Here is a 24,801-nt window from a genome sequence, read left to right as displayed (position 1 = left end):
AGATAAGGCAGGGATCCAATTAGGTATTTGAAGAGTTGAGAGGTGGTGGGGCTACGGCTGTTGTGAACTTGCGATTCTGCAGTTTTCAGGACTTAGCATTTTTGTTTTGACCTTACGATGAATGTGAGGGAGCAAGAGAATTGTGCCAGGATCGAAGCAAACGGAATCTCCTAGTCTCTGTTTACTCCGGTGGGAAATAGGCGTGAGTTATGTGTACTTATTGTATATTTGCCGCAAATAGAATAGAATGGAATTTGTTTATCCACATGACAATAACATCATTCAAAATTTTCGCAAAACAAGAAGTTTCCAACGAGTCAAATCAGTTACTTTTTACTAAACGTTTTTTTTTTGACGTGACTTATTGTAGATTTGCCGCAGGTGCCATTAACTACTTGGCCGGACAAATGGGGAGCGCTGAAGGCTCTCACCCGGTACAACGTTTAAGACAACAGGCCTGAGGGTGTCCCTGAGAGGAAAACATATTTGAAGGAATTAATCGATCCTTGTGGGTCGATAGCGAAAAGTGCTGAAGGAAGGAATTCGTCGACCACGCCAGCGGGGTCGGTATCGGGGTCCTGAATTTTACTAAACGTCAAAACACCTGTAACAAAGAGCGGTTGTATATCTCATACCCCTTTGGGATACAGGAGCGATAATTTGTTATACCTGTAGGGTGTTAGTGACACTAGCGAAAAAAAAGCCAATTCGTTGCAAAAGCATGTACTTAACTGAAAACAAAATAAAAAACCCAAAAAACATGAATTACGCGACGGCCGTGATATATACCCCTTCCGTTCATTGAGGGGAGGCTTGTGCCCAGCAGTGGGACGTATATGGGTTATTTATGTTATGTTATTAACTCAGAATCATCTGATCCACCTCAGTATTCGGTACGATACCACCAACACCCTGTATTTGAAAGAAACAATCGACACTAGTGGGCCGATAGCAATAAGTGCTTGATCCTCGCCAGTGAGTAGTGAGCGATTGAACGCATCGCTTTATACAAGGTGTTAGTGACATCGTAAAGAAAACTTTGAGGGTTTATTCAGGCCATGATTTTGAGTTAATATCAAGTGGAATTTTCCATCGCAAAATTTGTGATTTGTTTTGTGCAAATGATATTAACTCAGAATCATGGTCTGAATCATCCATCAAAGTTTTCGTTACGATCTCACAAACACCCTGTATGTTTAAAAACCTACATAGGCACATAATCTTATTTACGCTTTTAATGTCAGCGAACAATGAATTTAAAAAGCCTTTCATACGTCATTTATGTTTTAGATTTAGCATATTTTGTATGGAATATAAAAACATGTTTTAATGGTATTCGGATTATAAAAAAGTGGACGTTAAAATCGCATTACCCACTTTACTTCACTAGAATGTTTTGTTATATAACAAAGAATAATACTACGTACTAAGGCGATTTACACACGGCGCCGCGCACCGCCGCGGTGGGCGGTGAGGCGGTTCTCATGTCGCATTGGCCTGTATGAAATCCGTTGGTGCCTCGCACACGTACACCGCCCGACCGCGCGGTCGAGCGGTGCTCTCGCCGCCACCGCCCCTCCGCGCTGCCATCCGCGCGGAGGGGCGGCGCCTCGCACACGAGGAGCCACATATAGGGATGCAAAACTTTTAAAAATATCGATATATCGATATCGATATTTATCGAATTAAGTCGATATTGATATATCGATATATCGGACTGGTGGGACGATATATCGATATTTCTTTTTCTTTTTTTAAAGGTTACAGGAATACCATGTATTTTTAGTTAAATCAAACGTTTATCGACTAGTACATATGTATGTTACTTATTATTTATTTCTTCATGCGCATAAATACAAAATTTGGTTGTATAATAAATAAAATACATAAATTTATTAAAAAATGTTTTAATTCCAGTATTTTGTACCAGCTATTGAATTTAAAAATAATAATTTTGAGAGTCTGCTTCCATGTAGCCGGTTTCTGCTCTGAGTAATAGTGGCTCCTGCCTTTGAAAAAAGACGTTCAGACGGAACACTTGTTGCCACAATCGGTAGATGGCTCATTGCCACTTTAAAGAGATTGGGATACACACCTTGCATCTCTTGCCATATTTCGAGAACATTTACTTTTAGAGTATTTACAGGAGCAGAAAGATATAACGTAAGCTCGTCGTCACTGTCAGTTTTTTTTCTTTTAATTTGCGTGTGAGCCAAAGATTTGTGGTGCTTCCAAAAATCAAATCCATCTTTATCTTCATCCTCTGAAGACGTTGATGAAGCTGTTGCGGTAGCGGCTGCGGTTTTATGATCTGAAATTAATTTTCTAATTCTTGACATAGCTTTTGCACATGCGTCAGGTTTCTTAAAATGCAAGTTTTTGAAACGAGGGTCTAGCAATGTTGAAACTGCTAACAACATATTGTATTCCAGCTGACCGAAACGTTTTTCCATTTCCAGAGTAACATTTATCTTCAAGTCGCCGGCAATGCTCGAAGTGATTCTCAGTTCGTTGTATTGGTCAATTGCACAACTCACCATAGGCACAACTTTAGATATAGTGACATAATGTTCGGCAGAAGCCTCTCTTGTCATAGCTTCAAGTGGTCGCATAACATGAGCCACATCTTTTATGATGATGAGTTCAACTGCAGTTAGCATGGTGGGTGCATCAATTTTTGAAAAAATTATATCGCTAATGTATGGCGCCAAATCAATAAATCTCTGAAGCATGTAATACAACGAATTCCATCGTGTTTTTACATCTAGCATTACTTTCAGAGTTTTTTCTTTAGATATTTTATTTTCTATTTGCTTTCTTTTTAATTCCAATGTCATATCTTGTCTTTTCTTTATATATTTCACAATATTCCTTACATGGTCTATTATGGCATTCAATCCGGAAGTTTTTCTTATGGCCTCTTCAGCCACTCTATTTATCATATGGGCGAAACATGGGATATGTTTGTTTGCCCCAAACGTCTCCCTTATAGCTTTTATCATGTTTGCGCCAGAATCAGTAACAAAAGCCATAACATTTTCAGTATCAATATTCCAACTTCTTAATATTTCTGTCAATTGTTGTCCAATATACTCGCCAGTATGACTTTCTTCTAATTCAAAAACACCAATTGTCATGGATTGCAATTCATTCTGTTCCAAAAAATGAACCGTAAGTCCCAAATAACCAGTGTTAGTCATTATCTCTGTCCAAATATCTGTAGTTAAACAAAAATGTTCCACATTCTTAAATTTCTCTGCCACAGTTTTTGATAATGTCTCATACTTTTTATCAATCTTTGCTTTGATCGTTTCCCGACAAGGCACTCTATACAAGGGAGCTAATTGCTTAATCAAATGTTTAAAACCTTTTCCTTCAACTGCATAAAATGGTCTGTTATCAACAGCAATGAAATATGCAATAGCATCTGTAATTCGGTCATATTTTGCACCTCCTTTAGAATATTGATACACATTTTCAAAAGCATTTTTTATTTTCGGAGTGTTTCCAGACGTACTTGGAGGAGTAGGGGACTTAATAACTGGAGCAACAACCACAGCAGACGAACAAGAAGCTTCAGCAGAATTAGCAGGTGTTTCAGGGGGTGGAGCACTTTCATCCGATGTTTGAGGGTTAGGATTACTTCCAAGACTTCTAGCTAAGTTAGATGAAGTACCACCACATTCAATCAATTTTCTGAAAAGAAAAGAAATAATTAATGAAACTCCTTATTATCGATATGATAATTGGCCTTACATCATAACGACACTATTTGTATGCTAAGTTATAACGTCAAGAAAATTATATCCGTTTGTCGATATAATTAATCATCGACATTACATCACTAAACGGTCGCGGTCACGCGGTCATCTCCCGGAACGCACCAAAAGTAAAACATAACCTAAAATAAACGTTAAATATTGTAATATTTCCATAAAATCTTATCTAAATCATAGAATTCGTATTTATTAACTGAGGAACTTTTGACTTACCGTTGTGACTTATCCATAGATTTATCGTCAACATCAAAATTTTCTGGATGTTTGTGTTTCATATGTGATGCTAGATTGCTTGTATTTCCAGATGTTTTAATTCGTTTATTACAAAGTGTGCAAACGGCATCACTGTCTTCTTTTTTGAAATACGACCACAGTTTACTTCTCTTCATATTAACGGTAAATCAACAAACAAAGTCAACAAACAAGTACAACAACCAACCGCCGTTACGTTACGACCAGAGACAACTTTTTTTGTTATTTTCGTCCACTCTGAAGAAGAGGCAAAGGCACATAACCCATACAGCCTAAGACAGACTACAACACAACAAAATCGGTTTTAGATAGTCAGTGTTGTGTCTTTTAAATTGGGTGGGGTTTTCGATATTTTTTTTCGATATATTGATTTTTTCGATATTGATATATATCGATATCGGCGTTCGTCGATATCGATAAATATCGATATTTTTAGGCGTCGATATATCGATATTTATCGGTTTTCCGATATATCGTTGTAACCCTAGCCACATAACCGCGCGGATTGTTGTGAGTGCAGGACGTGTTTATGCAATTTAAAAATGGATTTCGATGTTTATTTCGGAGATTGAAAGTCGCCCTGCTATTTGGGACATGAAAAGCGCACAATATAGTGACAGACTGCTTAAAATGAAACAATGGGAAGAAATTATTGCCAGTGTCTGTGATCAAACTGTCCAAAACCGCGTTAAATCCATCCGCGCGGATAGGCGCGTAAACCGCCTCAGCGCGCGGAGCACCGCTACGAAATCCGCTTCACCGTCGCCGTCCTCCGCGGCGGTGCGCGGTGCCGTGTGTGAATCGCCTAATCTCCGTCCCGCGCCAATTCGTATCGGGAGCTAACCTCACCCCCTTCTGTAGAGCTAACAAACGCAACGTGATAAAATGCCACGGTCATTTTATCGATTCTGACGATATAATTATGTCGTTTTGTCGATTGGTGCTAATCATCACCAGCCCATTACCGTCCCCACTGCTGGGGCACGGGCCTTCCCTATGGATGGCTAGGGAGATCGCGCCTTAAACCACCACGCGGGCCCAGTGCGGATTGGTGGTTATTAACGACTGCTAATGCAGCCGGGACCAACGGCTTGACGTGCCTTCCGAAACACGGAGGAGCTCGAGATGAAAACTTTTTTTTGTGGTCACCCATCCTATGACCGGCCTTTTGCGACAGTTGCTTAACTTCGACAATCGCAGACCGAGCGCGTTTACCGCTGCGCCACCGAGCTCCTCATCGATTGGTGCTAATATGTGAACCCAAATAACTCATGTCCCTCACTTGAGGAAAAACAAAGTTATCGATTTCGACAAAATGTATGGAATCCATCGATAATTGTATTAAGAAGCTTAAAAGTCGATAATAAGAATCATCGTCGATAACTTTATCACCTTGCGCATGCTACGTACAGTCACGAGTACTAATATGATACACTTTGAAACCATGTCACATTAACTTTTTGACAAATTAAACCGTAGGTCTCATTAAATGTCAAATATGATAGTGCGACAGGGTTCTAAAGTGGGTACATGATATTGATCATGACTGTACTCCACATCTTATTTTAGTCTAAATACTACGAGTAGAACGGCAACTCTCCGCTCCCCACCAGCGGCTGAGTTAAGTTTACCTCACCCTCTCAGTCTTACTTTAGTCTTCAATCGTATGGGCGTCAGACGTCACACAAACAGATGCGCGTGTACGATAACGTCACTGTATAGTGGTGCTAATTCCTGTAAATACCATCTAATTTTATTTTAAGTTATATCTGTCATTTTCTTATCCGCCGAAAAAAAGCGGTGTCTGCAGGAATCGGGGCCAGTGTCTGTGTAAAACGAAGTGTTTTGTATGAAGTGTCCGGGGTGTGGTTGTAGCCTTCTATTCATTTAAGAAATACAATTAAAATAGACTTATTTCTCGGAGTTCTATACCTTACCTACCGTAACAGGACTCTTTTTCTTTTTATGAGACGTAATGAAGTAAGTAACTTCTTCTTCTATCGTGTGAGTTGTGAGGCGGATTACTAACCTCATCAACCCTGGTGTCAGGGTTATTATTGAGCCGCCAAAGGCCCCTGACATGACTCATGTAACGACTATGTACTTACGTCAGCCAGTAGCAACCAGAACTAACGGCTTAACGTGCCTTCCGAAGCACGGATCAACTTATTTTCAGACAATCAGGCGATCAGCCTGTAATGTCCTAACCAAACTAGGGATCACAAAGTAATTTTTGTGGCATGTCCCCACCGGGATTCGAACACGGGACCTCTGGATCATGAGCCCAACGCTCAACAACTAGACCATGGAGGTCGTCATTATTATTAGGTAACTTATAAATATAAAGGTTGTTGATGTTATGTTTTTAAGGAGAATTTCTAACAATTTTTACTTCCTGTTAGGTAAGTTACTTACTTTTAAGCTTCTTAATAAAATTTACCTTTAAGTAAGTTATAAAGGGCAACAACTTTTATTATTATTATTCGAGTGGATTAAACGAAAAGATGTTCCGAAACGCTGTGTTCGATACCGTTTTTCGATAAAGTGTATACACGTGCGCGCCTGCCAAAAAATATTAGCAAAAACGTAGTAACGAATTGCTTTAAACAAAACGTCAGGCGTAGGCGTCAGGCGGTGCGGGTGTCGGACGTTTAGTTTTTTTTTTAAGTCTACATAACAGTCCCAATAGCGGCGATAAAGCGAAAAGCATTTTTTTAATAAACTATGCATAAGAAATGGAAAAGTGACATACGGTGCCTCGAAAAGTCCAAGATTTATTGTAGGTAAAATACAAGGTGTTAGTGACATCGTAACGAATACTGAGACATCAGACCATGATTCTGAGTTGATATCAAATAGAATTTCTTGTCGGAAAATTAATGAAAATTGTTGTTTTTTTTTTAATTATTTTCTGTTCCATATTTTTGCGACGTAAAATCCACTTGATATCAACTCAGAATCATGGTCTGAATCATCCCTTAAAGTTATCGCTACGATGTCACTAACACCCTGTATGTTTCCCTTGCCATGGCTCATGGGTCATGTATCGACTTCATACTTGCTTGCTTAACGTGCCCTCCAAAGCACGGATCACCTTACTGCCAGAAAATAGGGTGATGTGCAATGTTATATCCAAACTAGGGATCACTAAGTGATTCTATCCTGATTTGCCCTCATCGGGATTCGTACCCTGGATCTCCAGAATCAGAATCATTTTATTTAACGTAATTATCATAGATAAACTTGTTGAAGGTCAATTTAACATTTTTGAATCTACGTCATTTCGCAAGGTGCTATGGCTGAGGAGAAGAAATGACAAGAAACTGCAACAGCAACACATCTTTTAAATCAATGTAGTAAGTATACATTACAAGTTATTTAATAAGTAGAGAAACACAATGAATACCAGGTATTTTTATCATTTAGGTAATCATTAATCTTATAATAAACTTTTTTACATAAAGTAAGCTTCACATGAGCTTTAAATTTATTTTTCTGACAAATTCAAAATACTGTCTGGTGTTTTATTGTATAAATTACCCCAAAAAGATGAATTTAATTTACTTAGCCTAGTGAATGGGAGTCCAACTGTTTAACCATCTTCACGCTTCCAGTCACACCTGGTCCTTAGGCCCTCATATTTGTGGTGAAAGGCTTTCAAACCTGACAGAGAGCGAGACAATTTATCATATCGTTAGCGAACCTTTGTGTGCATTTGTAAATTTATTTTCGTGGCTCCTTTTTTAACTTTGAGCCGTGGTACCCCAGTTGGTAGAAACACTTGCCTCTTTGAGGTCGCAGGTTCGAATCCAGCACCAGCCTAAAGCAATAATTGTTGAGATTGTTTTCGAATTCATGGTTGGTTGGTTGGTTGATTAATGTAAGTAAAAGATCCTAAACAGCTCGTCAAAAGTAATACCAATCATAATGAAGGTGGAAAGCTTCAACTTACCATTTACCATCAATAAACCTTTCAAACAATCGTAAATACAAAGTTTTTACCCAACAAACTTTGCAAAACTGGCACCGTCAAGGTTAAATCAGTTTTAATGGTTGATATAAGGCGCAAGACAAATAGGAGAGACGGAAAATTGATATGCTTCTAAGACGCATTTTTAAGATGAAAGTGTCATATAGCGGCTTAGTGACATATCGTAACGAATACTAAGGGGGATGATTCAGACACGATTCTGGAATTTTCCGTTGCAAAATTCATGATTTTTTTTGTATTATAAAATTACTTATTTGCAATGCTATAACTACTTTTACGATGGAATATTCCACTTAAAATCAACTCTGAATAATGAGCTGAATCATCCCCTTCAGTATTCTTACGTATGAGGTGACACCGTAACGAATACTGAGGGGGATGATTCAGTACATGATTCTGAGTTGATGTCAAGTTTCCTGTCTGAAAATTCATGTAAATTTTTGTGTTTTTTATTTTCAGTTCCATACTTTTGCGACGTAAAATTTCACTTAATATCAACTCAGAACCATGGTCTGAATCATACCTCTAAATTTTCCTTACAATGTCACTAACACCCTGTATAAAACGACCCGTTCAATTGCTTATTGACGAGGATCGAGCTCTTATTGCTATCGGCCCACTAGTGTCGATTGATTCTTTCAAATACAGGGTTGGTGGTACCGTACCGAATACTGAGAGGGATCAGATGATTCAGCACATATTCTGTGTTAACAACATAACATAAATCATCATCATCGCGTCCAAGCCGTGTCCGGCGATGGCGACTCCTAAATGTCTATCTCAGGTCGTTGTTATGATGGGCTCTAATGTGGCTAGCAAAACCGAACTTCGATAACATAAATAACCTATATACGTCCCACTGCGGAGCACAAGCCTCCCCTCAATCAACAGAAGGGGTTTATCAAATGGCCGTCGGAAAAATTCGTGTTTTTTTTTTTGAGGTTTTTATTTTGTTTTCACTTATGTGCTTTGGCAACGAATTGGTTGTTTTGCCCTGCGGAAGGAACGGAGCGCGGAACCGATGTGTCTTGCGCCCAAAAGTTGGTTGGAAGATCTCGTAATGCGCAACCATTTAATTAGGTAACTCTTATTATCTGATAAAATTTTCACGAATGACAAAGTTTGGAGTTTGAGAAATTAAATCTTATCCGAACTTGGCTCTTTCAACTCCCATTTGCGCTTTATACTTAAGTATTAAATGTTTACTGCAACGTCCCCTGGTGAGTTTTCGCCGTAACACTTATCTAAAAACATGGACCTATCAAACGGGAACTCATCACTGAAAGCCGAAAATCAGACTAGTAGTTTTGGAGATAAATATGACACCATCAGGAGGGTTAAAATGGCCACATCGAAGCAATTCATCTAAGAAAGCAATATTGCAATTTGACATTTGTTTGCATTGCGCACTTACTTTTATATGCGCAAATGTAAAATTGCAATATTGCTATCTTAGATGAATTGCTTCAATGTGGCCTTTTTAACCCCCAAAGTTTACACAAACATACAAATATCATCTCATCATACACGCATATATAGTCTGCTATTTGTTTTGCAAAATCCATAAGTTAATAAAAATGCGAAAGTAACTTTGTCAGTCTATCTGTTTTACATGCTTAAACCGCTGAACCGATTTATATTCTAAAAAAATCATTTCTTTAATTAGCTTTGTATAGTTTATGCTTCTTATAAATATGATGAGGGTTAGTGATGGTCATAATTATCGGAGTTATTTCATTAAGTTTGTTAACCGTACACTTTTAGAACACTTTACCCTAGCGATGAACACAGATTATATTAAATTTTATTTATTATAAACGGCATTTGACAATGATAATTTGGGTAAACAAGCTACCCTTAGAGACCTCTAAGGGTGCATGTGGTCACATGAAGGTCAAATATATACACGATTTTTGGTAAAATAAACACCATCCGACTGGTTCAATTAAGATGAAATCTCGAAATGGTTTTAGGATTGGCGTAACTTATTTTTTCCTTACATAAGTTCCGTTCTATTACATAATAATCTTATGCATCAACACAGTAAAGAATCTTTGAGGGATGATTCAGACCATGATTTGATATGATATCAAGTGGTTTTTTAGGGGCCACCCACAGTTTGGGCACATTACCGTAACAAAACCGTAAGGTGGGGATACCTGGTTGATGGTTGCGATGATTGCTAGTGTGGAGTATCACCACAAACTATGGCTCACCTTTTGTGCTGTCCTAAGTGCCCTAACACCTGCACTATTAAAGAGCTGTACGAAGCCACTGACAATGCCGTAAGCGTGGCCAATTATTGGTCAGCAAAAATTTAGTTTCGATCGCCATCGACTCGCAAAGAAGAAGAATATAAACTAAGCAAAGGCAAAGGCATATACGTCATTCAGCCTACATGAGGCAAAGCTTTTTAAAAAATAAATAAGTAAGTACTGCATGAAAAGCAAAAATATTCAAATTAGTTTTTTTTAATAGCTTTGATTAATCTTTCATTTGAAAATATAAAAAATACCTTCAAAAATACCTTACATACCGTATTCTACCCTACGCCAAACCTAACGACTGAACAACGATCCTAATTACGCATTGGTGTAACCATTAGCTGTTAATGCTCGTATAACCTTTGATGTTCAAATGCCAGACGAAGTCTCATCAAATACGATTTACTATCCGCTTTTAGGAGTACTCTAATAAACATTATATAACGGCCTCTGTGGTCCAGTGGTTGAGCCTTCTGATCACGAACCGGAGGTCCCGGGTTCGAATCCCGGTGGGGACAAATCACTTTGTGATCCCTAGTTCGGTGAGGACAATGGCTGATCACCTGATTGTCCAGAAGTAAAATGATCCGCGCTTCGGAAGCCCCGGTTACAATTTACTGATGTAAGTACGTAACCGTTACTTGAGTCACGTCAGGGGCCTTTGGCAGCTCAATAATAACCCTGACACCAGAGTTGATGAGGTTGGTCATTGGTCATCCACCTCACAACCCACACGATAGAAGAAGAACATTACATAAATTCACAACGATAATTCCTCAGCATAGTTGAAACAGTACAGTAGCATAGCTTAGACACTAGAATCAATGACCAACCTTATCAACCCTGGTGTCAGGGTTACTATTGTGCCGCTAAAGGCTCCTGACATGGCTCATGTAACGACTACTTCATAAAGACATCGAACATAACAAAAGTTCAAGACTAAGTATATAACAAAAATTACTTTGTGAGCCCTAGTTTGGTTAGGACATTGCAGGCTGGCACGCCATTGGTCCCGGTTACTTCTTGCTGATGTAGAGTAGTCTTTACATGAGCCGTGCCAGGAGCCTTTAGCGGCACAATAGTAACCCTGAAGTACAAGTGAAGCTTTGTTCTAATTTGCTAACAATATTCCAATTACCACAGGCTAAGTGTGGATTATTGGATTGGTTTGATGTCAGCACTATACTAATGTTTCAAATGAATTAGCGTTATATAATTACCTAATACACTTCTAAGGTCTCGTATGTCGAGGCAATCAATCTTTGTGTACAGTTACGCTTGCTTCTCACTTTGAGATCGTAGGTTCGAATCTAGCACAGGGCTAAACCAATATTTGTCGAATTTGTTTTCGAGCTGTCAGTTTTGAGCATACCTGGTTTTCTTATACCATGACAATACCACAACAATACCATGACTCTAACAAAATGTCAATATTAAAATTTTAATACAACTAAGCAAAGGCAAAGAAATAAACGTGATTCAGCCTACTTTAATAGATTCTTTAAAAAAAAGAAAAAAAATAGCAACTGCACGAAAAGCAAAACTATTCAAATTAGTTATTACGATTCATTTTAAAATATAAAAAAAAAATCGAAAATACCTTACATACCTAATTATTATTATGAAAGGTGGTCTAGATCTCAATATCCATTTTAAAAATTGTAAACACAACCATCGTAAACTTTAAGCACTTATAATCAGAGTCCGCTTCGTAGAGAAGTTCTCTAGGGATCTAAATTGAATTTTGCACGGTTAAAAGCATAGTCGGAATGCTGCATAATTGGATTTAAATCCCATAGTGGCATTTGCCACTTTCATCTTGTAAAAGACACTGTTCAACTTCGATAGATAAAAATGTTTACTTTGTCTACAGACGCATGCATACTTATAAAAAAAAGCAAAATGCTACTACACAGTTACTAACACAGTTGGCTCGACCATTATCAGGAGGATGTTGTTGTAAGTAGTAGCAACTTGGCAGTTCCTACGTATGTGTTATTGTGTGTAGGATAGGTACTAACATATTTTAAGTACACATTGTTACTGGTCTATCAGAATGTGATGGCATAAAAAAAGTAAAAAAAATATTGATTTTCCTATGGTAATGTTAAACTGTCACCTGTCAAGTCAAAGTACATGTTTTGTCAACAATACTGAGATTTTCCAAAGATTCCTGGAAATTATTCTAAATTTCGTAAGAATATCGAAAAAACTACTTTGATCACAAGCAAGAAAGATTGTTTACATTGTTTATTGTAACACAACTAACAAATAACATTACATTACTTATAACAAATATAGATTTAGGTCTGAATAAAATAATTCATTCAATCATTCATTCATTCATTATATACAGCGATACGGCTCTAACTATCAATATTATGTTATTATGTGATAATACTACTGCTCTCAGGTGGGGAGGTTCTCGTCGTAATTAAACAATTCAGCAATTCTCTTGAATAATGTTATATTTTCATAAACAATGTTAACTCTCCAACTCTTCATAACAGATTACCGCAACCGAACAAAATTCCACGTCACCGCCTTTTAAAAAGGCGGGAAAACGTTCCCGTTCGAAAAAGAAGAAATCAAAATAAAAATAAATGAAATAATATGCCAGTTCCAAATTAAAAATAATAAAGTCGTGACACAGATTCACGACTTTATTCCGTCTGTTATTAAGTTATATAATCTAATAATAATTAAATAATAAAATAAACATTACGAACCCTAACAATTATAACAGAAAGCTCGGTCAGGTGTGGATGCTTAAGTCAATATAATGTATATCTGACTACCCCAATTGGGATATGATCGTCTTTTCTTCTATAGTGTGGGTTGTGAGGTAGATTACCAACCCCACCAACCCTGGTGTCAGGGTTACTATTGAGTCGATGCCCAGTTAGGCGCGAACCTCACTCAGGGCGTCCTAAGAGGATTGTATTCAAAAGACATAATTAATCGACCCAAATGGGCCAATAGCGATAAGCGCTGGATCAAGGAATTCGTCGACCACGCCAGCGGGGTCAGTCAGTATATACACTGCATACCTGCACACAGTTGGCTCGATCATTATAGGCAGCAATACTTATCATTACAGACGGCTCTAACTATAATTTTAGTTTTGAAAGCTGTAACTTGCGTGCTTTTAGCTTGGATATATCGCACATCTAGTTCTTTAAAGTCATAAATGTATTTTTTAAATTTTACAGTAGTTGTTTTGCCATACGTTAATTACTAAGTTAACTCAATTTCAGATTTTTTTGACATTTATGACTTTTAAGAACTAGATGTGCGATATGATCCACGCAGGATATTTTATTTTTGTCTGCCACACGCAATAATAATAACAGAAAGCTTGGTGAGGTGTGGGTACTTTGTTCATCTTGCGATGGATGTACCTCTGACTACCCCAATTGGGATATAGTCGTTAGCTTATGTTAAGTTATCTTGTGGCAAATATGAGACGTAAAACGGCTGTTTATATGATGTGTCCTAACTTGTATTAGGGCGGATTTCCCTTCTTAAGTTGGAAGGTCAGACAGGCAGTCGTTTCTGTAAAAAACCGGACCTGTCAAACGTTCAAGTTAATTCAAATTCAAAAATATCTTTATTCAGTAGGTAACATAGTTACACTTTAAATCGTAAATTTTTACACAACGAACGTGGAAAAGTAGCTGCAAGAAAAACCTCGGCAAAGGGCCCTAGACGTTCTTTACAAAAAATAAATAACATATTTTTATACAATTGAGTAATTTTTAGTTCTCAGACAGTTAATCCCATGCATTCATATTTTTTTCTAAATAATCACTAACTTTATAATAACCATTTTTTGCAAAGTTTCTGTTTAACTACTCTCTTAAAACAGTTGAAAGGCAAATTCCATTGTCGAATTGGAATCTTACTGTAAAAACGTATACTATACATTGCCCCTTAAAAGATTTAGTGATCTTATGTAATCTACTGACTTGTAAAGCAAGTTTATTCTTATTCCTGGTTAGGTTAGCGATCGCTGTGAAAACGGGATAACGCTAGGCATACGAACGAGATTTTTGTATGAAGTGACCGGGGTGTGGTCATGTTCTAACAGTAATGTAGCGGTGCCATAATCATTGGTAACGTGTAATATTATATAGGTATTTGCGGTTAACCGATGTGGAATTGAATTTGTAGCCTTTCATTACCGAGTTATGAGCTGAATGTGATTACTGGCGCTTAAATTTGTGCTTTACTACAAATAGGTACATTTTACATTGTTTCAATATCAATTTGTAAAGCAAACTCAAACATAATGTTTATACTTTTGTTACTGAGACACTTACCTTAGGTGTGGCGTTTCATAGTTGTAATAGCGGGCCTCTCCTCGCACCAATGTCATTTTGTTGTCACTGTCACTGTCATGACCTATCACAATTTGCGCCACGATATTGTCACTACCACAGCTCCCGTTATTTATGCTCTTGTTACTAAGACGCTCACCTTAGGCGGCCGTTCATAGTTGTGATAGCGAGCCTCGCTTCGAGCCGATGTCGTTTTGTTGCCACTGTCACTGTCATGACCTATCACTATTTGCACCACGATGTTGTCACTATCACAGCTCACGTTATTTATGCTCTTGTTACCGAGACATTCACCTTAGGCGGCGTGTTAGAGTTGTGATAGCGGGCCTCGCCTCGCGCCAAAGTCATTTTGTTGTCACTGTCACTGTCATGACCTATCACAATTTGCGCCACGATGTTGTCACTATCATTGCCCCGGTTATTTATACTCTTGTTATTAAAACATTCACATTAGGCGGCGTATCATAGTTGTGATAGCAGGCCTCACTTTGCGCCAATGCCATTTTGTTAACACTGGGGTTCTGTACTACAAGCTAACGCTTCTCACAGACCCCAGTGTCTCTCACCAACAACTGTATCTTAATCTTGTTTTATTGTTAATTACCAATTATTATTATGTGAGAGTAATAAACATATTTTTATTTATTTATTTTTTATTTACTGTTTCTGTCATGACCTATCACTATTTGCGCCACGATGTTGTCACTATTATTGCCCCCGTTATTTATAAGTAAGACACTCACCTTAGGCGGTGTGTTGGAGTTGTGATGGCGGGCGGAGAGTGCACGCCTCGTCGCCTTGTAGTGTAGGCGACGGAGCGCGCCACCCAGCCGCTCAGGAGAGCCCTCGCCTCGCGCCACTGTCATGCTGTTATCGCCACCTGGACAGTGGATTGTTGAGAATTTACTTATGAGAGCCGTGATTGCTCAGTTGGTAGAACGCCTGTTTCTCACTTTGAGGTCGCAGGTTCGATGACCAATGTAAGTATGTCGAATTTGTTTCCGAATTCATGTTTGAATCATAAATAATTATCACGTGCTCAGCGGTGAAGGAAAACATCGTGAGGAAAACATTTTCAAAGGTATGTGACTTAACCTGTATTGGGCTGATTTCCCTTCGCGGGTTGAAGGTCAGGCAGTCGCTTCTGTAAAAAACCGGACCTGTCAAATCTTCAGTTTAGATAAGCGGATTCGGTCAAAAACTGTATATTAACGTTAGAAAGATGATGATGGTAAGTTAAAATGTAACTTAAGGTGATACACGCTTGCTTAGTAAACGCCTATACGCTCTCGTTGACGATTATTTACCTGCGGCGAGTTCAGGGGAGGGTCGAGACGACTGGATTTTGGGAGCTTGGTGACGCCCATCCGCCTGCAACAAAACATAAACATAACTGTTAAAACATCATCATCATCATCACCAGCCCATTAATGTCCCCACTGCTGGGGCACGGGCCTTCCCTATGTATGGATAGGGAGATCGGGCCTTAGACCACCACGCGGGCCCAGTGCGGATTGGTGGTTATTAACGACTGCTAATGCAGCCAGGACCAACGGCTTAACGTGCCTTCCGAGGCACGGAGGAGCTCCAGATGAAAACTTTTTTTTTGTGGTCACCCATCCTATGACCGGCCTTTGCGAAAGTTGCTTAACTTCAACAATCTCAGAACGATCGCGTTTACCGCTGCGCCACCTAGACCCTCAACACTTAAAACATATTACTATCTTACTAATATTATAAATGTGAAAGTTTATGAGTATGGATGTTTGGATGTTACTCTTCCACGCAAAAACTACTGAATGGTTTTTAATGAAACTTTACAATAATGTAGCTTATACATCAGAATAACACATATTTATTTATTATAACAATTATGTGTATTATTATTATGTATTTTAAGTACTCGTAAGTGTATCTATCTTTGTATTTATTTTTATATGGACAAGTATTCCTATGCTGCATTATCCCACTATATTACATAATATTAAATATCTCCTATACTTAAAGGTTGCTTAGAGATAGCTACTTAGCAATAAGGCCGTATTGTACTCATTCTATTTCTCTTTTGTTTTGACGGCTACAGCGCCGTCTATATTTTTTTTTAAGGAGGTAGCTTGGAAAGTCTCTCATTGTACCTGGAATTACTTCAGAGAAATCGATCGCTTACGTCGTTTTCACTCAAGGCGAAAGCATTTTAATTTGAGAACTTTTCCCCACATTCAATACTCAAATACCCCTTATCAAACCAAGACAAACCCTCAATAACAAAACCCGCAAATTGCGCTCAAAAAAAGTCCTCTTTCAGTAAGAATAATTTAGAATCTTAACCCAATTACGAACCCCGGTGTTCATAGTACCCCTAACCTTTAATAATTCCCTTTGCACCCGTCCCCTTATACCCTTCCCTTCTTTATTTCCCTTATAACAGTCCAGGAGGCCGTCGTCTTGATAACCTGATTATCAGTTCGCAGGCCAGAGTGACGGCGATTGACCCAAATAGGGTTACGTTATTGCTAGAGCTGTCAGGAGTCGCTCGTAAATGAGTAACAGGTACAAGTATTAGGTTACATTTTGCGACTAAACTTGTTAAATCTCACGGATTAAATCGTCATCATCATCATCTGCCTAGCGTTATCCCGTTTCCACAGGGTCCGCTTACCTAACCTGAAGATTTGACAGGTCCGGTTTTTTACAGAAACGACTGCCTGTCTGACCTTCCAACCCGCGAAGGGAAAACCAGCCCAATACAGGTTAGGTCACATACCTCCGAAACGCATTTCTCGGGTATGTTAGTTTCCTCAAGATGTTTTTCTTCTTCGCTGAGCACGTGATAATTATTTATGACCTCAAAATGAATTCGAAAACCGGTTTCGAAAATCATTGGATTAGACCCGTGCTTTTATCGTCCCTCTAGGATCGATTAATTTTTTCAAATATTTTTCCTCTTAGACGACGCCCTGAGCCGAGGTTCGCGCCCAACTGGGCACCCTCAGGCCTGTTGTCTTAAACGTTGTACCGGGTGAGAGCCTTCAGCGTTCCCCATTTTGTCCGGCCAAGTAGTTAATGCCATCTGCGGCAAATCTACAATAAGTCACGTCAAAAAAATAAAAATAGACCCGTACTCGATAATATGCATAAATACGCTTTAGAAAATCAGCCCCGAAATTCAAAATGAGGGGCAGCTCTACTGTCTCGGGCCTTTCACCACGCTTTGGGGCGCCGTAAATCTTCGCAACAGTCTGGTTAAAGGTCCTCTGTTTACTCATAATAAGCTTACGCCTCTACTTATCGTAAAGTTATGCCCTAATTATTCACCAAGGCATACGGTGAAGTTTGCCCTTTCAGTACTGATTTAATAATAAAGGGCGTAGGCGGGTAGAGGTAGGAACAGGTGGGTATGTTTGGTTTTTCGATTGCAGCCTTGTAACCTAAGAACTTGTTCGGAAAGAGAGGAAGGGGAAGACCAAGAAGAGCTTACATGGAACAGATTAAAGAGAAGGCGATCTATCTATGTATGTATAATTTGATGACCTCAGCCTGCAATGCCCTGAGCAAACCAGGAACAGACTCACAAAGTGTTTTTTGTCAGTGTCCTCATCGGGAATCGAACTCAGGACTTCGGGGCCGTTATATTTTGATTGCTGGTGACCAGTGATGTGCCGTTCCCGGGAATGTTCCCAAAGTGGGAATATACTAACAGTAAGTAGTAACCGGGACCAACGGCTTAACGTGCCCTTTTTTTTTTTTTGACGTGACTTATTGTAGGTTTGCCGCAGATGGCATTAACTACTTGGCCGGACAAATGGGGAGCGCTGAAGGCTCTCACCCGGTACAACGTTTAAGACAACAGGCCTGAGGGTGCCCAGTTGGGCGCGAACCTCGGCTCAGGGCGTCGTCTGAGAGGAAAAATATTTGAAAGAATTAATCGACCCTAGTGGGTCGATAGCGATAAGCGCTGAATGAGGGAAATCGTCGACCACGCCGGCGGGGTCGGTATCGGGGACCTGAAGTGTTTGGTGTCGCGAGCTGATTGGCTGCCTCTATGGCTAGAGTAATCGGGTCGTCGGGAAAACGTGCCTTCCGAATCACGGGTCATCTTATCGTTTTGCGCCTTTTTACTGATGGGAAAAATTCCCAAAGTGGGAACATTCGCCGGAACGGCAGCTGCTTGTGACTCTGCCCTAAAGTAAAATTAATTGATTTCTCTCGGTCTATCATTACGAACCATAAAAAATAAAAATTCTGAGTCAGACAACTTATACCACGTCCCACTTAATAGCCCTTCAAGATCCCTTATCCCACCAATCTACTAGGCCAACAAGGACCCTCATAAGATACAAACCACAATTTATTGACCACCGCGACCCGTACAATCCCATTTAATTGAATCCAGAGCGGTTCAATTAATTGAATACAAGGAGTTCAATTGATTGAAATGGAATAAAATGCAATTTATATTTTCGGCAGGAAGTTTTTATGAGTTATATGTTCATTTCCAGTTCAAACCAATTTCCTCGATAAGGGACTTTCCAGGCTACGTTCACCAAATACAATATAGATGGCGTTGTACAGATTTAACGTGGAAATTAACTATTTTCTCATAACTTAAATTGTATTTTTGAACAATTATGTATCCGAATTATTGTAAAATACAATGTAATGGCAGAAGCATTAAAAATAATTGTTGCTTGATGTTTGGATCACATTATGTAATATGATACTACCTATATTGCTTCTCTTTGTTTTGATCAGTTTAATGATGGATGACAGAATTGTGCCTGGGTGTAATAAAAAGGGTCATCATTTATAACCCAAAAACAAAGATGAAAGATGCATAATGTCTGTTATCCATGAAATTAGAGTGCCATTTATATAGCCTCGAAAGTTGGATTTTGGATTTAAATATATTTTCACAAAATTCACAACAATTAACATTTTATAATTCACAATTCTATTATAATAATACAATTTGTCACATAATCTGAAACATTACGTAACTTCGTCACGTCCAACTAGGCGTTTAAGTGTTCTGAATCTGACCTGGTCCAAACGAAGCCATTACACTAGCGGCATTGCCCCGTTGCGCAGCCACTGACAGGCGTTGGACCAGGTAAGACTCAGACCTAGGGTTACTCTCGCTACCCCAAGGACCTGCAGTCTCAAAAGCTACGGGCACAAACATGTATGCAGTTTTCAGTTCCGCGTACTTGGCATGCTTGAACTTAGCCGCTAACTCAGCCGCCGAACCCGCCACTAGCGAGGTCCCGCGCAGGACCACAAATTCACAAATTTATAATAAGTAAGTGTTTAATGCGATGGAAACAGCAATTTGCTGTGTATTTATCTGGACCATTGATTCTCAAACGTTCATCAAATAAAGTAATCAATTTAGGTAAGTAAATGAGATTGTAAATGTTTTCAAGTAGAAAATGTTCAAAATTTGACGTTGTTTATTTTCAATAAGGATCATCACAAAACTCTTTAATTAAAGTCAATATTGGCTCCGATTCCTGCAGACACCTCTTAATTTTATTTTAAGTTACACTTACCTATCATTTTCGAAAAGGAAAGGACGGATGATTGACAACTGTTAATTTTAAAATGAATGAATAACCCGGGCGAATAAAACAGGCATCTCGCTTGTGTGCAACCCGTTTTACCTGTGCTGTCAACTTAATTTTGTCTGCGTTATTGCTCAATATATAATTTTGGGAGGGTATCTAAAATTGACGTGTGTTCCATAAATTTTACGCTTGTCGATTACCCGTCCCTTACCTTTTCGGCGGATAAGAAAATGACAGATCTATCTTAAAATAAAATTAGGTGGTGTCAACAGGAATCAGCACCAAAATGTTACTTACTTACTAAATAATAATAAGTAATAATTACGATAAATCTGTAAAGCGGCATTTATTTTTTTTTTTGGGAAAGTAGCCTGCAAAGTCCTGCATTGTTGATGATTGCTTAATAAGTTTAATTATGCGTAAAAAGGTTGCGTCATTATTATATCGAGTATAGAGCGGGAATAGTGTCCTAAGGATGCTTCGGGATAGATGGGACTCTGCTCTGCTCGGTAGGTTCATCGAACTACATGTTACTAAAAGTCGGTGAGGCTACCGAGTGGTGCCGGTCCCATTAGGTATCTATCTATCGTGTGAGTTGTGAGGTGAATTACCAACCTCATCAACCCTGGTGTCAGGGTTATTATTCAGCCGGCAAAGGCCCCTGACACGGCTCATGTAACGACTACTTACTTACATCAGTAAGTAGTAACCGGGACCAACGGCTTAACGTGCCTTCCGAAGCACGGATCATCTTACTTTTTGGACAATCAGGTGATCAGGCTGTAATGTCCTAACCAAACTAGGGATCACAAAGTAATTTTCGTGATATGTCCCCACCGGGATTCGAACCTTGGACCTCTGGATCGTGAGCCCAACGCTCAACCACTGGACCACGGAGGCCGCCCACTAACCTAAATATTTATTTTGTATATTTTTTACCTGCCTAGTATAATAATAATTCCTAACATAGTTTTAAAGGCATTGTTACTAACACTCTATGGACTTAAGTTGTCTGAAAATAAACATGTTTTTTATTTATTTTTTATTTTAATATTAATTACAGCCATTATTCCAAAATTATTATGCCTAATAATATTATCATTATTTATTAGGTATAAAGGTCTTTCATTAGTAGTGAATAGATTTTATAACTTTGGTACTGTATAGAAGTCAATTTAAATATTTAATGGTGTAAAGTCTACCTATCTTTTGTCTCGATTATTGAAGTGGAGTTTGGATTTGGGAAATTAAATAAGTTTCAACAGATGAAGTTTTGACGAAGGTAAATTTATATTGGTATGCGAAAATGTAGGTCCCCCCAATGTAGGAACCCCCTCACCCCACCCCCCTCCGACCCGAGATACCTCGCCGCACCCCCGATTTGCGTAACCGCTTGCGCACCTAACCAAAATGTGCGTAAAGTGCGTAAATGAACAATTATAGGTATGTTCGGATGCAATTAATTAGTTCAGTGTATATGTAGGTATGTTAGTGGTCTGTACGTGCCTATTTATAACTTTTATTGTATCAAATGAATATTGTGAACCTATAAACTCGTTCAGACAGTTGGAATGCATTTGGATTTGTGACGTAGACTGATGATTACATTATAAAAGCTTTCATCACCAGCCCATTAACGTTCCCACTGCTGGGGCACGGGCCTCCTATGGATGGATAGGGAGATCGGGCCTTAAACCACCACGCGGGCACAGTGCGGATTGGTGGTTATTAACGACTGCTAATGCAGCCGGGACCAACGGCTTAACGTGCCTTCCGAAACACGGAGGAGCTCGAGATGAAAACTTTTTTTTGTGGTCACCCATCCTATGACCGGACTTTGCGAAAGTTGCTTAACTTCAACAATCGCAGACCGAGCGCGTTTACCGCTGCGCCACCTAGGTCCTTACCATCACCTCACCATTCTCTACTTAATATATATTGTTGGTTATCCGCCATGTCCTTTCCCTTTGCCCAATCAGCAAAGGCAACTCTGTTCGCGCCCTTTAACCCAATACAATCAATTTAGTAAAGAAAGAGTGCACTTAACGGGAATCGAACCTTTATTGTTCGACGGAGCCACCCAAACTTTTATTTGTGCGATCCTTACAGTTAAACGGCTGATGAATCAGTTTAGGGGCAAACTTCAAGTCTAAGATCAGGTCAGGTTCGGCCTCCGTGGTCCAGTGGTTGAGCGTTGGGCTCACGATCCGGAGGTCCCGGGTTCGATTCCCGGTGGGGACCAATCACAAAAATCACTTTGTGATTCACTGTGTGAGTTTGATTAGGACAATTTTTAACTATGCTTTACTACTACTATAATACTGACACACCACTACTATACTTCACCACTACTACACTACTCTACACTATTATTACACTACACTACACCACTACGACACTACACTACACTATGTATAAGTAGTGCTTGTTCAATAAAAGATTAATAACAAAGTTAAATAAAATGCCTCTCAGAGATGCGAATGAATCTATACCATTAGGTTCATTCTTGTGGCACTAACTAGGTTTGCCGGCCTCCTGCATCCAACCTGACCCACTTACGACCTTCACGCTCCGCCGCTTACAGGGTAATAGAAAGGTATATTTTAAACATACATACATAAACTCACGCCTATTTCCCACCGGGGTAAGCAGAGACTATAGAATTCCATTTGCTTCGATCCTGACACACTTGTCTTGCTTCCTCCACATTCATTAATCGCTTCGCACGCCGGTTCAAAGTAGATCGTATTAAATCTTTTCTAAGGACATCTCCAATTTGGTCAATGTAAGTCCTTCTCGGTCGTCCTCTGCCAGCTCTACCATCAACTTTCGCTTTATATACCGCTTTTGCAATTCTATTATCCTTCATCCGCTCTACGTGTCCAAACCAATCTACCATTCCCTTCTCAATCAAGTATATTTTAAAACGAACGATTTTAGGCGTTATGTACATTTTCTCTGGATTTTGAAGAAAACTAAAAAAATGGATGTAGGAGGCCCAAGCGAACATGCGACCATAGAATAAAAAATAGTAAAATAGTACTAAGTATGCAAGCAAGGGTAACTCTCCGTCACGCACGAACGAGGACCTTTCCAGATTACGTACGGGGTGTAAGTGACATCGTAACGAATGCTAAGGCAGGGGTGATTCAGCTTATTATTCTGAGTTAATCATCACCATCAGCCCATTAACGTCCCCACTGCTGGGGCACGGGCCTTCCCTATGGATGTATAGGGAGATCGGGCCTTAAACCGTCACGCGGGCCCAGTGCGGATTGATGGTTATTAACGACTGCTAATGCAGCCGGGACGAACGGCCCGAAGCACGGGGGAGCTCGAGATGAAAACTTTTTTTTTGTGGTCACCCATCCTATGACCGGCCTTTGCGAAAGTTGCTTAACTTCAACAATCGCAGAACGAGCGCGTTTACCGCTGCGCCACCGAGTTCCTTAATTCTGAGTTAATATAAAGTGGAATTTTCCATCGCAAAAGTATAGAATTGAAAATAATTAAAAAAGCATAAAAAATATCATGATTTTTGCGAAAGAAAAATACGATTGATATTAACTCAAAATCATGGTCCGAATCATCCCCCTCAGTTTTGTCATGTTGATGTCACTAACACCCTGTATAGGTATGTATGTAGATAGATATTGTATATGATTTCATTGTATGTCGTTTCCATATCTCGGGCCCATGAAGTCCCAGGCTTTTAGTGCACACGAAGAGCACACGAAGAGGCCCCTTAAGACAATTTAATCTAAATGTTGTGTGACACCAACCGGCGATTATCCCTGTATGCACTATTAGGAGTGCACCCAAAGACAATCCTCGGTTCGTGTAGGACTATTGCAGATACTATTGCGCATTTATTGTATGTGTTGTTGGGTTTAGAAATAAATTGTGCCGTTACAGAACCATCCAAAAGTTTCCACAAATAATTTATCTAACTCCCCAATACTCGAACTGTTTACGATTGTTTTCAGAATAGGGCCCCTTTTTCAACGGTTTGAACATTCACTACAAGCAAATAAATAACGAACGGTGAAAATTTCCTGGCGCAAAAAATGGAGAATTTTCGGTATTCCGGCAGCTTCAGGGCGGGATTTGGGAAAAAGGCTTATCCAATTTCAAACAATTACGACAATCAACTCAACAGTGATATATTTAATGGGATTGACACATCACTTTACGTCAATCCCATACATTTTTAACACTGTCGTCGAAAAAAAAACCATAACCAGGGTCTGCCCTTAATCGAATAAGTCGGCTGAAACGAATGAGGATGAAAACTAGAAGCACAAAATGTAGGCGGCAGATCTGATGAGTCATAGAATAAAGAATAATACTCCGTATAGAACAGCAACTCGTAATTACCCCGGTGATGTCAACGTTTTTCATTTTATTTCTTTTTTATTTTTCTTTATTTACTTTTTTTCGGCGCTCATCATTGTTAATCCACTTCGGGCTGTTCCTTTCTGACATGATGATGGTCATGAAAACTATGTTCCTTCTTTATTTATTTTCTCATTAGCTTCGTGTTATAATTGCTTACACCCGATACGTACGTACAGTTAGCCATACAAGTACGTACAGGTGTTAGTGACGCCG

The 24,801-nt window shown here is 39.2% G+C and overlaps 2 protein-coding genes across 2 annotated transcripts in view; both read right to left on the bottom strand.

Annotated features, from left to right (window-relative positions):
- Window positions 1–15,492, bottom strand: part of LOC126376523 (uncharacterized) — a 147,224-nt gene extending 131,732 nt beyond the window's left edge. The window contains exon 1 of the mRNA XM_050023972.1: window positions 15,370–15,492. Within this exon, the coding sequence (XP_049879929.1) occupies window positions 15,370–15,492 (123 nt within the window). The remainder of the gene's footprint in view (window positions 1–15,369) is intronic.
- LOC126376529 (E3 SUMO-protein ligase ZBED1-like) lies at window positions 1,892–4,216 on the bottom strand. Its single transcript, XM_050023982.1, has 2 exons — window positions 3,993–4,216; window positions 1,892–3,696 (listed from the first exon to the last, which is right to left on the bottom strand). Exons 1-2 carry the CDS (start codon window positions 4,166–4,168, stop codon window positions 1,908–1,910), a joined length of 1,965 nt encoding a protein of 654 aa, XP_049879939.1. The 5' UTR covers window positions 4,169–4,216; the 3' UTR covers window positions 1,892–1,907.
- Window positions 15,493–24,801: the final 9,309 nt, after the last annotated feature.

The sequence above is a fragment of the Pectinophora gossypiella genome, chromosome 21 (genome assembly GCF_024362695.1).
Source record: "Pectinophora gossypiella chromosome 21, ilPecGoss1.1, whole genome shotgun sequence".
Lineage (NCBI taxonomy): Eukaryota > Metazoa > Arthropoda > Insecta > Lepidoptera > Gelechiidae > Pectinophora > Pectinophora gossypiella.
Note: the sequence above shows the minus strand (reverse complement) of the source record. Positions and strands in the feature narration are given on the sequence as shown.

What these genes read in the sequence shown, in the direction of transcription:
- LOC126376529 (XM_050023982.1), bottom strand. Translation starts at nt 4,168, where the DNA reads ATGAAGAGAAGTAAACTGTGGTCGTATTTCAAAAAAGAAGACAGTGAT. An exon ending in TCTATGGATAAGTCACAACG is followed by an intron (nt 3,697 to 3,992) that starts GTAAGTCAAAAG and finishes TTTTCTTTTCAG; the next exon opens with AAAATTGATTGAATGTGGTG.